Consider the following 14,684-nt stretch of genomic DNA (forward strand, 5'->3'; position numbering starts at 1 on the left):
AACCTCCATCTTCAGAGGTATGATACACATGTTTGTTTTGGCCAAGCTTTTACGTCGGATGCCCTTTCTGACACAACCCTCTGTATTTATCCGTGCTTGTACATGTATTATGTAGTCTTTATTCCGTAAACTACTGGGAGACACACCCCCTTTCTCCAGCGCGAGAGAGAGAGAGAGAGAGAGAGAGAGAGAGAGAGAGAGAGAGAGAGAGAGAGAGAGAGAGAGAGAGAGAGAGAGAGAGAGAGAGAGAGAGAGAGAGAGAGAGAGAGAGAGAGAGAGAGAGAGAGAGAGAGAGAGAGAGAGAGAGAGAGAGAGAGAGAGAGAGAGAGAGAGAGAGTCAGCTTGTGTACCTGCCCATTTCTTTATTCATATTTAATTTTGTTTGTTTATTAATATGTATTTATTTTGATGTATTTAATTGTATGTATATTTATTGTGTGTGTGTGAGAGAGAGAGAGAGAGAGAGAGAGAGAGAGAGAGAGAGAGAGAGAGAGAGAGAGAGAGAGAGAGAGAGAGAGAGAGAGAGAGAGAGAGAGAGAGAGAGAGAGAGAGAGAGAGAGAGATACAGTACCACACACATACACAAGGGAATTCACAATGCAAGGAAGTTGTGCTACTGTGCAGGACATCGAGAGGAAACACGAAGGCTTGTTTTCGTCTGCATACAGCATGCAAATTGAGGGTGTGTAGTGTCCATTTTTGGGGACTATTAACAGTTCGTGTATCTGCCCATTTCTTTATTCATATTTAATTTTGTTTGTTTATTAATATGTATTTATTTTGATGTATTTAATTGTATGTATATTTATTGTGCGTGTTTTTTGGGTTTTATTTATTTGTTTATTTGCCTTTTTACTCACCTGTTTTTATTTATTTATTTTATTTACTTTTTTTCTGAGCACATCTTCCCAATTTTAATATAGTGTTTAAACAATATATATGCACTTATTTATTTATTTACTGTGCATCAGTCTGATTATGTGTTTCACTAATATAGGCATAGCAGTCAATCCTTTGACGCACCCTGAGCTCTCGCATCATATTTTGATGCACACTAATGAAAGAAGTATTCCAAATGTGATGTAATGTAGGGAAAGAGATGCCCATTTCACGGTAAGATCAGAGCATTGTCATCAAATGGTGAGTGTAGTTTTTGCTTTTTTGAATGTTGCTGTGCCGATGACCATTTTGTGTTTGGGAGCCTTTTACGAGCGAGTTGCTTGTTCTGTAGCCACGAAGGGACATAAGTATTCTTGTGTCGGTCCCAAGCCCGGATAAATACAGAGGGTTGTGTCAGGAAGGGCATCCGACGTAAAAGCTCTAAAGATGGAGGACACTGATTTGCTGTGGCGACCGACCCCTTGAAGGGAAAAGCCGAAAGGAAAAGAAGTTCCAGTCTACTGAGTCTTTTATCCTAGAAAAGTTACCTTATGAAATGTTATTTTCATAAATTACATACATTTAAATAATGAAATGGTACTGTACACAGACACATGTGATAGGCTGGTAACCAGTTCAGGGTGAACCCGACCCAGTGCCCACTGTCCCAAGACAGCACCCCCGATGACCCATGCGTTCAGAAAACGGATGGATTGATAGGTGAGTGTAACTAGACACACCCCTAAACAGAGGGCCTTTGTTTATTGAATGTTATGCTTCCAGCACCACAAAAGACGATCGTCCACCAATTTCATTTCCTATGCAGAGGTGTCTAAATTGTGTTTAATTGAAAAACGATTAATAAACGGTGCTTCCAATGAAACACACATATTGTGTTCAAAGTAGCCCAAAAATGTACTGCCATGCCTTTCCAGCAGCTCCTGTGTTTTGGTTTTCTAGTTTCATTTCTTTCATAACTTTGCTGCTGTGAAATGTAAATTGCTCCACTGCGAGACTAATAAAGGCAAATCCAATCCAATTAATTGTAAAGTACACATTGGTTAGAATTTATGTTTTCACCATAACGTGGTTGAAAACATTACAGCCTCATTAAAAATCTCAACACGACCAATGATAGATCAGGTGCGACAAAATCTGCTGAAAGCGAATCGTATATAACATTACAACTCTCGTGGTATTCGGAGATGCTTTTTCGGTTTCTTCGTTTCCTATGACATTCCAAGACTTTCACGTAGTCATGAACGTTAGCGACTCAACAAGGATATTTAACTTACCTATGACTATTCTGAGATGTTTAAGCCTCGTAAAGACATCCTTCTTTGGGTCCAACACTTTCTGTGTTGATTTTCTGACGTCCCCGTGAGGCTTTTTGGAAAACATTCCTGAGGCTGGAGACTCTAGGAGCAGAATGTAGAGAGCGAGGAAGTGCTAGCTCTAAAACGTAGCAATTTGGAGAGCTGCGGCGAGCGTTAATCTTCAAAATAACCAAACGCAATCAGTCACACTGCGTTCCGGTGTTAGCACGAATGCGTCGCATTAGGAAACCGTCTCCAAATGGACACAGTTTATTTGCCTTAATCATCATAGGTGGTATACCGGAGCGGCTACAGCATATAGCCATTACATATCCTTTCCCACAACAGTCTGCAGCCCGAAGGCTAAAGTAACTACATGTATTAAGCTCACCCAGCTCGTTCAGTGTCTCACTCGAAAAACATCATGGCGGAGAAGGGAGGGGAAACTAAATCATGGATAAAAGACACTATGAACAAACACACTCCAATAATATGTGGTGTTTTAATGTGGGAGGGTGTGTGTAATGAAAGAAAGGGAATGCAACAGATGCTGATTGTATGTTGGAGAGAAAAATAACGTTTTACAGGTACTAAGATGTAACGCCGTTTGACCGCCTCGAGCCAGTGGTGAATTCTGGGTAATGTAGTAACGATGCGCATTTGTGGCATTGTTAATGGCCGGTGATATTTATTGGAAAACTACATTTTCCGGCACGTTTAGGTTCACGTCAAAGAGTTTTGTTTTTAGCATTTCTTCCCCCTGGGCAGCATTTCAGGGTAGGAAAAATACGTTCGGACGTGTTTTGTAAAAAAAAATGACAGGGTTAAAAAAAAAAACACCAACGGTTTACGTTTGTGAGTCATAATTTGGCGTTGGAAAATGCGTAGTGTTCGCATAGCAACAAGTCGTTCTGTTGCTGGTTGTGTAGCTAAAAGGCTAACACGCTTGTGTTTAGTTTTTGCCTTCCACTTATTTTGCGACAATTGCATGCAATTGCAATACACGCGTGTAAGATGGATCAAGGCAAGATGTTGTACATCAATGTTTATACTCTTTTTCGAAGATATTTGCAAACTAAGACACGCCTGAATCCAAAAAGTCCCAAAAGTAGAAGAACTGAAAACGTAATCATGTCGCGACGGTTTTTAATGCCGAATAAAAAACAATATACAAACGATCATTACTTTTGGTCCTAGCTAAGCGAAAATGTAAATCGGTCATATTAAATCTGCCACGACAAGACATTTAGAACTCGCCATGGGGCGACCATTGAAAGAAACATTTCTTTCTGCGACTCATCAGAGTCAATTTAATGCCAGTGCATCGCGACCGGGAGAAGGAGGGCACAACAGAGGAAATGGAAGTTGAGGATCAGGAGCAAGAAGAATCAAGTTCAGAGGAGGAGGATTCTGAAACTTCCTCTATATCTGATAATGGAGACAGCTCTGGTAAGAATGTCAGATGTAATTATGTACTGACACAGACAAGACACTGATAGATGTAGCCGTATTAATACCAATGCCTGCATTCCATAAAGAACATTTTTAATGGCTTGTCCACATGTTCGACCATTAACGTTGAGAAATAGTTATATATCAAAAGGCCAAAATTACATACATGTTTTTTCACAGGACATTGCCAATGTGTTACTTGTGTATGTCGCAGAAATGGATGAAGAGGATTGTGAGCGAAGAAGGAGTGAGTGTTTGGATGAAATGTCTAATCTGGAGAAACAGTTCACGCATGTCAAAGACCAGTAAGAAAGTGCAAGATTTTTTGCAAGGCTATTTGCCCCATTTGTTTGAAAATAAAAGGCAGTGTGAAATCCTGCAAATATTTTGTGCATGCAGGCTGTATCGGGAACGTCACACTCAGGTCAACAGCAGGCTGGCTGAGGTGGAGGCCGGACGTGCAGCAGAATATTTGGATCCTCTTGCCGTACTGTTAGACAACATACAGGTTCGCACCAAGGTGGCAGGTAATCATAACGTGTCACAAAATCTCTTTACACACTGGGCAATGTATCGTAATTTCCGGACTACAGAGCGCACCTGATTATTAGCCTCATCCAGTACCGTTTTAAAGGGAAAAAAAATGTACATACATAAACTGCACCTGTCTATGAACCACGTGTGCCCAAATTGAAACATGAGATGTTTATAAAGAAAGACGGTACACAGAATTTTTTTAATAGTAATTAGTATACCTCAACTGCTACTCATCTGCACACAAAAAAAATCCTGTCACTGTAAAGTGTCCTTGAGAGTTTTGAAAGGCGCTTAGAAATTAAATGTATTATAATTATGATTAAATTTTGTTTCAAAACAGTGCCTGTTGCGTGGCAGCAACACAGCAAGCATTACGGTAGCAACACAGCCTGAACAGGGCTGGTTAAAAAAAACATGCCTGTAAAGTCAGAGTCCGGCACTAACAGAAGCAACACGTTAGCACTCGCTGAAAGGTCTGGGTACAAAAACATACCAAGTCACTGGGACAAGGAAGAAATATTTTAGCAAATCGCTGAGAGCCGTCCTAATCTTGTGGCACATTGGAATAGCGTCAGATATTCCTCGCCACACACGCTCTCATTCTCTCTTTGGTTGTTGCTGTGTCACTTTCATGCTGAGATAAAGTCACTCCCGAGCTTGTGCTGTCCTCTCCGTCATGAAGCAGACCACCTTTTCGAAACCCCTTGGTGATATTAGATTTTTTTCACACTGCTCCACGCTATCAGGATCCACTGGCAGACTTGTGCAAAAGTTGCTCTTCGCATACGGCCAGTTTTGGTAAACGATTTCTCGCCGCTGGTTATACAAGCCGCCCATTCAACTCGGTGGGCCACTTTCAAGGCACGATTCACACACAAAGTTACATTCAAAGTTACTTGCGTTTTCCTCGGTACACATATTCGCCCTGTCTCACTCTTATCTTTAGTACTCGAGCGCTCCATGGCTGACGTTAGAAAAAAAATGCATACATTGGCCGCAGCGTTGCATAAACCGCAAGGTTGAAAGCTTTTGATAAAAGTTACGGTTTATAGTCCGGAAATTACGGAAGTCATGTTCCAAAGCCGATTGTGTTTTTCAGGAATCTACAAGGAGTTATGCTTGGAGTCTGTGAAGAATAAGTACAAGTGTGAGATCCAGGCAGCGTACCAGCACTGGGAGGTTAGAAAGGGACACACACACTTGCCTGAATTTCCATTTTTGCTGTGCACAGTTGCTTTGAAATAATCAACCTTGAGTAAGGCTAACTACTGCGAATTCCAAAATTATAGTGAATAGCTGTTGGGCTAGCCACGAATCAGTGGGCATTTCAATTGAATAGGAAATTAAAAACTGATTCAGAATGAGTTCTTTCCAGATTCGAGTGACATCAGACACACACACAAGCACGCACCCACTCACACACGCACACACAATATGTGTCTTATGTACAGTGCCTTGTGATAGTTTTTCACCACATACCAGGCTTCAAACAGAATCATAAACTGTGGTCTTCATGATACTCTTTGCTCCCCAGCATTCTTTTAACACACCTTTGAGGCATTTACAGAGGAGCTCCATTTATACTCATACTTGACACAGGTGTACTCTATTTATCAACATCAATAATCACAATTTCGGCCAACACAAGCCCTTTCAAAAATAATCAACATCTGGAATGAGTTGGCTGCACTGAGCAAAAATGCAGATTAGTATCACACAGTTTTCACTTTTTTATTTCTGAAAAAATATATTACTTTACGTTTTGTCTTAATGCCATTGCACTTTTTTTGTGTCCTCTCTCAAATTATAATTTTATGACTTTCTGTTTTAAGATTGACATGTGGAAAATGGTCAAAAAAAAGTAAGGGGGCCGAATACTTTGACAAGCCACATTTATTCAAAAACACAAACAAAGACGTATTTGAGTGTGTCTGGGAATATCTCGCCATCTATAGAGCATTCAAATTACAGTGGCTTGAAAAAGTGTTCATACCCCTTGAACTTTCCCACATTTTGTCACTTTCTGAACACAAACATAAGTACGTCTGTGTAAGCTCTCAGACGTACAGGTGCACTAAGTTACGTACCAGCTGGTACGTAACTTAGAAAAGGCCACCTTTAAATTAGCTGATTTAAAGAACCACCTCAGATTCAATCTTAGATGTAGACAGAGCCGGTTAATTCCTAAATGCTTGAAGCAAGCACCCCTGGAACCCGGATACTTAGCCGATAAGATGCAACAAAATTATACTAGGAAAATTCTAAATTTGCGAATTAGGAGACTTAACATAGAGATAAAAAACAAACAGTCAGAAATAGAAACTTATTATCAGCGATTACAAACTAAACTTACCCACAAAATCTATCAGGAAGTGTGTGAATTTACTAAATTCGGTTATATGAGGCACCGCAGCAAAACCAAAGAGAGACGAAAGGGCAAATTTCAAAAATTAGTTTTACTGAAACAATCTCAGCTACTGCTAAACACGCGAAAAATTAGGAATGAACAGTTTGCAAGGGAGAATTGGATCAAAAATTTGTCAGACAGAGATCTCTCAGAGACAGAAAAGGCGGTACTTACCAAAGGTTTAAATTTCTCAGTGACTCCTAAAACTATACCTACAATAGATTATATCACAGCTACTGAATCGGCTATTAAAAATAACAAACTTTCGTATGCAGAGGCAGATGATCTACGCATTAAAATATCAGCTCTTCTCAGTAGTGCCAAACTTCCTCCGTCCAACATAACATTAGAAGAGAGAAAGGCGTTAACTACTCTACAAAAAGACAAAAATATTACTATTTTGCCAGCAGACAAGGGCAGATGCACAGTGCTTCTCAACACATTGGATTATGAAGACAAAATAAATAGGCTAATCAGTGATTCTAACACGTATGAGCAACTAAAAAGGGACCCTTCCAATAGATACAAGAAAGAAATGATTGACTGTCTCCAAAAGTTAGAGAAAGGAAAACATATAGACAAACAGATGTATTTTAGATTATACACGCCATGTATCTATGGCCTGCCAAAAATACATAAAGAAGGGTTCCCCCTCAGACCCATTAATGTGTAGCATTGACTCCTTTACATACAATGTAGGAAAATATTTAAAAACTAGTAAGCTCCGTTGGTTGACAACACATATCACGTAAAGAACAACCAAAGACGTTTGTAGTCTGGATCAAAGACCTCATCTATGGAGCCTGAGGAAACAGTGGCATCATACGATGTGACTTCTCTCTTTAGGAGGCGAAACGTCCGAAACATTTTGTCCCAACCCCAGCAGCAGTCTCAGTGGTGAGGACGAGGCTGCTGGCGGATGTTTCTCTGCATGAAAGAACCAAACTTAAACTGCCAATTATTAGAAATCTGCCTTTCTACGTATTTTCAATTTCGGGAAAAATTTTATAAACAAACATAAGTATATTTTATTGGCATTTTATGTGAAAGGCCCACACAAAGCAGGTCACAATTGTGAAGTAGACAGATAATTATACATGATTTTGAATTAAAAAAAAACCTGGAAAATGTGGTGGTCATTCAACAAATGCAAAAGTATTCAGTACCCCAAAGAGTCCTTTGTATTTCAATACTTGGTGTAACCACAAAGTAATGTAGTTTATTCCATACATTGTAAGAATGAAAATTTAAAGAGCAGCTGCAATTGCAGCTGCAGTACAGTCTTTTGACGGGGTATATCACGATTCTTATAAAACAACTAAATCCTTCATTAAACCCAGCTTTGCACATCCAGAGACTGGAATTTTTGCCCTTTCTTCTTTGCAGAACAGCTCAAGCTCAGCAAGTTTAGATGGAGAGCATTTGTGAACAGCAATGTTCAGATCTTGCCACAGATTCTCTATTGGATTTTGGTCTGGACTTTGACTGGGCTATTCTAACACAGGAATATATTTTGTTTTAAACCATTCCATTGTAGCTCAGGTTTTATGTTTCGGGTTGTTGTCCTGCTGAAAGGAACATCCGCCCCATTCTCAAGTCTTTTGCAGATTCCATCAGGTTTTATTCCGAGATTGTCCTTTATTTGGCTCCATCCATCTTACCATCAACTCTGACCAGCTTCTCTGTGCCAGCTGAAGAAAAGCAGCCCCACAACATGATGCTGCCACCACCATGTTTGACAGTGGGGATGGTGTGTAGAGAGTGATGTGCAGAGTTAGTTTTCCGCCACACATAACGGTTTGCATTTAGACCAAAAGATTCCACTTTGGTCTCATCTGACCAGAGCACCTTCTTCCACACGTAAGCTGTATCCCCACATGGCTTATGGCAAACTGCAAACAAAACTTTTATAGCTTTCTTTCAACAATGACTTGCTTCTTGCCACTCTCCCTTGAAGGACAACCGACACCATTTTTTTTTGACATCAGAAAAACGTTTTATAGCATATAAAATACCCAAAACAAGTAGGCTGATATTTTTAGTCAAATGAAAAACACAAATAAAAATGACTTAAAGTGTCAAAAAAATGTTGAGTTTGCCACTGACAGCAAACTGGCAGCGTTTGGACGCCGCAGCCCGAATGACCACAGGACCCCATACTTCACAACTGATACAACTGTGGAGGTCCATAAGTACCTATCCGAACAACATAATTGACACAATGAACAATCCGTTAGTGTATTTGGAGATGTGGAAATGCATATCCTCATTTCTATGAACTGGCAGTTGCATTTGTCTGCACCCCAGCTTCTGTGCTCTGGAAATGAATATTTTTCCAAACCCTCCCCCGACCAGCCCCCCCAAAAAACATTTTAAAATGTTATCTCTCAATAAAACCGGGAAAACAAATTATCCCCGTGGCACTAGTTTGATTTTGTTCATATAGTACTAACACAAACATGTTCATATCCTTTTCTGAAACAAGAAACTGAATTCTCAACATTGTTGACATTTTGGGCTTGTAAACCATTGGTGGCCCCAGAGAGCAAATGAAGCACCATGAAGCAAGAAACAATGTGAAAACCATTTGGTCGCAAAGCTTCGTTGATTTAACAAGGCTTCATTTGTTTTCACCGCGTTAAACAACCACTGAAGCCCAGCTTGACAGTTTTTCAGTGCCTTTGACTTGGTTACGTCATTGCTTCCCCCACGCCACCTCATCATGAAAGACATTTTATTTTTGACATAATTTCCTCTTTGCTGAATGATTTGGCCAGCACGACAGTCTCTTCATCCTTAGCTAGCAGGGAAAATGTTCGGTCATACTTTGGGATTCTGAAACAGCATAAATTATGCATTCATGCATATTTTTAGACAGTAGAAGTATCATACTGGGATTACGCAAGGGAGATTTATCTAACACTGTTAACATTTAAGCAGCTAACACAGTACCTCCTCTTGCCTTATTTGAAACCAATCCGCACGACTCGCGTTGCACTATGTAGCGTTCCGACGCTAACTTCATGATCAACACGACTACAGTCATATAAAAAGAAAGAAAAAAAGAATACAAAACTAAATATTTTGCCAAAAACAACCTACGGCTAATCCTAACAAGGCTTTTTGGGTTGATCTGGAAAGCCTCATTCTACCATAGTTTAAGCTAAAGGTGTCTAAATCAAGGCCTACGGGCCAAATCTGGCCTGTCACACCATTTTATTCGGTCCACAAAAGCAAATAAAGCTTGTCAAGTGCCATGATGCTTGCTGAAGTCCGAACCAAAATTTCAAATTATCATATGTAAACCACAATAACAGTCATTATTCTTGACTTCAGATATGAAAATTAGTTATTAATTTGTTGTGTGTTCTGTATGTCATATATGGAGGAGAGGAAACATTCTAATGGTTTCCCCAAATTCATAACAACCTCGAGAGAAAACTGTAACTATAATGTGGCCCGCGACAAAAACAATAGTTTGATAGCCTTGATTTAAGCCAATCTCTTAAAGTCCAAGGTAACAGGTCCGAGGAAGCCTGTGGGAGTGCCCACGGGTGTGACCAAGAGTGCATGGCAAATGACTGACACTTCATTAGTTGTGCTTTCTGTATGTTGATGAGTTGATTTTCCTCTTTCTTCTGACAAGAATAAAAGGTAAATGGGTGTTTTATTCAAATTGCAAACTCCTTGAAAAATTTGCAATATACAATATGTAGTTGGTCTGGGGTGTCTGATTTAATGTGTGCGTTTTGTGCGTGGCCAGAGTGAGAAGCTGCTTCTGTTTGACACGGTTCAAAGCGAACTGGAGGAGAAAATAAAAAGATGGGAAGAAGACAGACACAGCATCGATATCACATCAGGTAACAGGGTTCGCTCTGCGTTGTGTCACCCATCAGCCAATGTCGCTATACTGTCTAAAATATTTGGCAGCCACAACACTGTGTGTTGTATGGCTATCTAGCTAGTTAGCTAACTGTCTAGCTGGCTATCTATTAGCTATCTGTTAGCTAGCTGGCTTTCTAGCTATTTTGAGTTATATTCTGGGTATAGTGGACGCTGGCGCATATGGCTGCTGCTGCTCACCCGCATAAAAACCGATCCTGCGACTGTAAAGTGACTTTGAAAGTTTTTAAAGGTGCTTATTAATGAATTGTATTATGATTATTATTATTAGGGACATTTGTTTCATCTTGAATGGCACTTTTGGTATAGCAGTACCAGGACCGTAACAGTAAGTACGCCAGTTGAACAACTCCAGAATACAACTACAAGTATCAACTGTGACGTTTTTTTTACGACTTTTGTTCTACGAGTCCATGGACCAAGTTGAATACTGAGTTTTAAGGCAGTGTAAATAGTAACCATCTTTTTGCTATCTGGCTGGCTAGCTATCTGCCTAGCTATCACTTAAATGGCTATCTAGCTGGCTGGCTATCTATTAGCTAGCTAGCTTTCTATCTATTTGAGTTACTTCTAGGTTGAGTGAACGCTGGTGCGTGTGGCTGCCGCTGCTCACCCACAGAAAAACTGATCCCGTGACTGAAAAGTGACCTTGACAGTTTTTAAAGGTGCTTATAAATCAAATGTATTATTATTATTTTTATTATTTTATGTGGCTAAACGTGACTGCTTTGTAAAACACCGCTACCAAGAAAGATGGGACTTTGTGTATCCAGGTACATTTACATACCATACTAAGAGCATCTCGCCTATTTTCTGACCCCGTCACGTGTTGTTTATAGTCCGACCCCTAATTGGTTATGAATGTTATGAAATGAGTCCTTCGCAACTGTGATATCATGCTGAGTCAACAGCAAGTGGCGAAATGGCCATTCTCTAAAACTGATGAAACCTGGTGGAGTGAACTGCTCAATTCATGTTTCACCAATGTCGTTCTGAATATCATGTTTTTGCCAGTGGCGGAGCATACAACCAACCCTTTTATGTTACAATTGATTCCTTCTTTAATCACCACTAGTTGGCACAGGGACACAAAGACCAAAAACACTATCCATCCGTTCGTTTTCTGATCGAGATTAGACAGAATAAGAAGTTATCATATTTAAAAGTTTCATGCTTAGTTGGCCCACCAAACAAAAGGCGCAGATGGCCTGAGGTCAATCTGAGGTCAACAGACACAGCCTCTTAAAACTGTCATCTTCATCGAGGAGATCTGGCCTTGGACTGAATTTAGGACTTGGTAAACTCCTTTATCACATGAGCAATTTACGACTTTAAACTCCTTCACACGAAGAGCTAATTAGTCAGGTTACAAATTTATCAGTTCATGGTAAAGACAATGGTTTATTGCTTACAGCTGTTTATGCTTAGAACACCCAGGGGTGTGGTATTCTAATCAAGAAAACTATGTTTTACTAATGTATCACTAACATTTGCATATACTCTCAATAAATAGCTTGGCAGAGGGCTGCAGAATTTAGGTGTCTGTCGTGAATGGCTGTGTCTCCTGCCGGCAGTAAAAGACAATCTTTCTGTGTTCAAGCCTTTGTCCACAGTGTCCGACCGAACTGAATTCACAATTTCAAGGAGTACAGTACCTGTATAAACAAATTGGCATTGAAAAAAAAACACCAGCAGTATTCAAACATGTTCTATTGTGTTCTATTGGTATTATCAGAGCTGTGGAATGATGAGCTCACAGGACGGAAGAAGCGGAAAAATGCGTTGAGTCTGGATAAAAAGAGAAGAAGACCTTCAGTTGTGTCAGATATCCTTTTATGGACAACAACACATTTATTTTGTGGCGCTTCTTGAAAATGTTGAAATTGCTTTCATCTTCTGCATCTTAAACCTTAACCCTTCACACGACCTTATATTGTCCACATGCTTCCTGACTTTGACATCTTAGACGACTGGACAGCCATCAGGAAGGTAGGCTTGTGTGTCCGTATCACCTCAGTCAAATATTTTTCAAGCTTTGGTTGAACTGTGATGTGCATGTGTGTTGTCATCCAGGCTGTTGCCACACTTGGTCCCCACAGAGGAAAGGTGGAGTCGGACAGTCCAGCTTTTTTGTTCAGGACGGACAGGAACCGACCCATTCTCAACTGCCGAGAAACAATATTCAGCACTGGGTGCCTTGACAGCCTAAGAAATGGCTCGGGCTAAAATCTAATAACGGACAAGATTTGAATATTTAAAGTGAATTTTTTTGGTTTGTTTTACTTCGATGAAAAGGTTTCTTCAGCCGTCATCTGTACTTTGGTTTAGGTACTTCTTTGAAGGTGTTGGACGTTTCGCTTCTTATCCAAGATGCTTTTTCAGCAAACTAAAGTCTTACTGGTAGTATTGGCCCTATATATATATATATATATATATATATATATATATATATATCCCTACTGTCCAAACTCTGCTATGATGGGTCCCTGCTCTCAGGTTGGGGGGAGCCGAGGACTACTCCCTGCGGCTACACTGATTACTTCTATTGTCCTGCCTAAGTAAGGGGTCTACAACTGGCCTGATTGCCCCATTTGCTCTGGTATCACCTCATACACATAACTAAGCCTATGTTGCCTCAGAGGTCTGTTGTACGAACGATCCAAATTGAACCTCACCCCACCATGGTGATTTAGTGAAGGTTTTGCTGTTTTATGAAAATAGCCTCTTTTACTCCCCTTTCAAACCATCTAATTTTCTTCGCGAATATTTTAACCTCATTGTCAAAGAAGTGGTTGCTAGCTTCCAGGTGCATATGTACTGCCGATTGGGGCCCACTAGTATTATCCCTGCGAAATTTATAGTATTTATTTATTTATTTATTATTTTTTTGCTTGTTCGTACAACAGACGTAGTTACTCAGGCAGGACAATTGAAGTAATAAGTCAGAACAATAGGAACAATCAGTGGAGTGGCAGGGAGTAGTCTGTTGGATTATTTTTTATCGTTCGCCCTTGGTTCATTGCTTCTACGGGTGTAGATGGAGATCGATGGTTAAATCATCAGGGAGCCAGGTCTTGAACAGAAAGTTGATTTAATTGGGAGAGCGCGGGGCATCGCGGTGTGGACGGAGGAGCGAGCATGGAGAGAGAGAGAGACGAACGGGCTGCAGGAGTATTTATGCGGCGCATAGTAATGACGCGACAGGATGTGACGTAATGAAAATGCGACATTGTGTAAAGGAAGGCAAGATATGACGTATGAGGAAGTTCAAAATGTAAACAAAGACTACAGAGCGATGCTTAGAGATGTTTGTATGGCGAATTACCCTAACATAGTCCTCTGCTCCCCCCAACCTGAGAGCAGGGACCCATCATAGCAGAGTCTGGACCCGCCATGTCTGGACAGTAGGGATATATATATAGGGCCTAAACTACCAGTAAGACTTTAGTTTGCTGACAAAGTTTCTTGGATAAGAAACGACTGTTGCATAGACAATATGACTTAGTGAACTGGTACTGGGACGCTCAGTCACACAAACGGGCACACCTCGTGTGTTTTGCGATGATCTCCTTCATCTGATTGACCGTAATTTTCTTTTGTGTCCTCTTCGGCTTAACACTAGCCTGTGGTGGGGTCTTTTTCAGTCCCATAATAGCAAAAGTTCTCCACCCGATAACAAACCGCGTCCGCACTCAAAGAGCTGTTCGGCAGTGTGGTTTGGTGTTAGACTTTTATGTACATATGTTAATGTTGATGTTAAAAATTGGTGAAAATAAAAGTTTGTTTTTATAGAATTTACACATGGCCTGGTCTATTATTAAGTTTTGATCCAGTTTATGCGATGAAATTGTGAAAAAGTAGTTTTGTAGACTAACGGATTAAGTTTTTTTTTTTACATTGATTTTAATGGAAAGTGCTGATTCGGTTTTGGAACGTATTGAAACGGATTATGGTCGAAAACCGAGGTATCACTGTATATCTTTGGAGTATATTCAATTACATTTCATTGAAACAAAGATTCAACCGAAATGATTTGTTTTACACATCACATCTCCATTGGAATTGCAGTTTGTATATCAATTAGAATCAGACACCCTAATTTAGTGTAAAATGTGACAGATGTTCATCCTATACAGCACACCTAAGCGCTAAAATTTATTTAGTCTATCATAAACTCTGTTAAAGGACAA

At 40.1% G+C, this 14,684-nt stretch overlaps 2 protein-coding genes across 14 annotated transcripts in view; one reads left to right on the top strand and one right to left on the bottom strand.

Annotated features, from left to right (window-relative positions):
* ralgapa1 (Ral GTPase activating protein catalytic subunit alpha 1) overlaps window positions 1-2,762 on the bottom strand; it is a 92,669-nt gene extending 89,907 nt beyond the window's left edge. For 5 of the 11 annotated variants that reach the window (XR_016115962.1, XM_089004117.1, XM_089004116.1 and 2 more), the window contains exon 1: window positions 2,175-2,759. Coding sequence is in view for 10 of the 11 variants with exons in the window: in XM_089004117.1 (XP_088860243.1) it covers window positions 2,175-2,280 (106 nt within the window). In the remaining variant the exon portion in view is untranslated. Of the gene's footprint in view, window positions 1-2,174 lie in introns of all 11 variants that reach the window. The other 6 variants (XM_089004119.1, XM_089004118.1, XM_089004120.1 and 3 more) reach the window with 4 other exon arrangements.
* Window positions 607-12,900, top strand: LOC148893886 (breast cancer metastasis-suppressor 1-like protein-A). Of its 3 annotated transcripts, XM_089004128.1 has the most exons (10): window positions 607-682; window positions 998-1,599; window positions 3,499-3,644; window positions 3,862-3,952; window positions 4,047-4,174; window positions 5,284-5,363; window positions 10,355-10,451; window positions 12,230-12,319; window positions 12,419-12,483; window positions 12,568-12,900. In XM_089004128.1, exons 2-10 carry the CDS (start codon window positions 1,571-1,573, stop codon window positions 12,718-12,720), a joined length of 879 nt encoding a protein of 292 aa, XP_088860254.1. In that variant the 5' UTR covers window positions 607-682; window positions 998-1,570; the 3' UTR covers window positions 12,721-12,900. The 3 variants fall into 3 exon arrangements, with proteins under 3 accessions (XP_088860254.1, XP_088860255.1, XP_088860256.1); XM_089004129.1 differs by having other exon boundaries at window positions 624-1,599; XM_089004130.1 differs by lacking the exons at window positions 607-682; window positions 998-1,599 and adding an exon at window positions 2,890-2,972.
* The last annotated feature ends 1,784 nt before the right edge of the window (window positions 12,901-14,684 follow it).

This window comes from Hippocampus bargibanti, linkage group LG09, assembly GCF_051943395.1.
Source record: "Hippocampus bargibanti isolate YZ-2025 linkage group LG09, ASM5194339v1, whole genome shotgun sequence".
Lineage (NCBI taxonomy): Eukaryota > Metazoa > Chordata > Actinopteri > Syngnathiformes > Syngnathidae > Hippocampus > Hippocampus bargibanti.

Bases quoted from the DNA above. Each gene is read 5' to 3' on its own strand.
- LOC148893886 (XM_089004128.1), top strand. From the start codon at position 1,571: ATGCGTTCAGAAAACGGATGGATTGATAG. The intron at 1,600-3,498 runs GTGAGTGTAACT...GCGACTCATCAG, and splicing joins GAAAACGGATGGATTGATAG to AGTCAATTTAATGCCAGTGC. The intron at 3,645-3,861 runs GTAAGAATGTCA...TGTATGTCGCAG, and splicing joins TGATAATGGAGACAGCTCTG to AAATGGATGAAGAGGATTGT.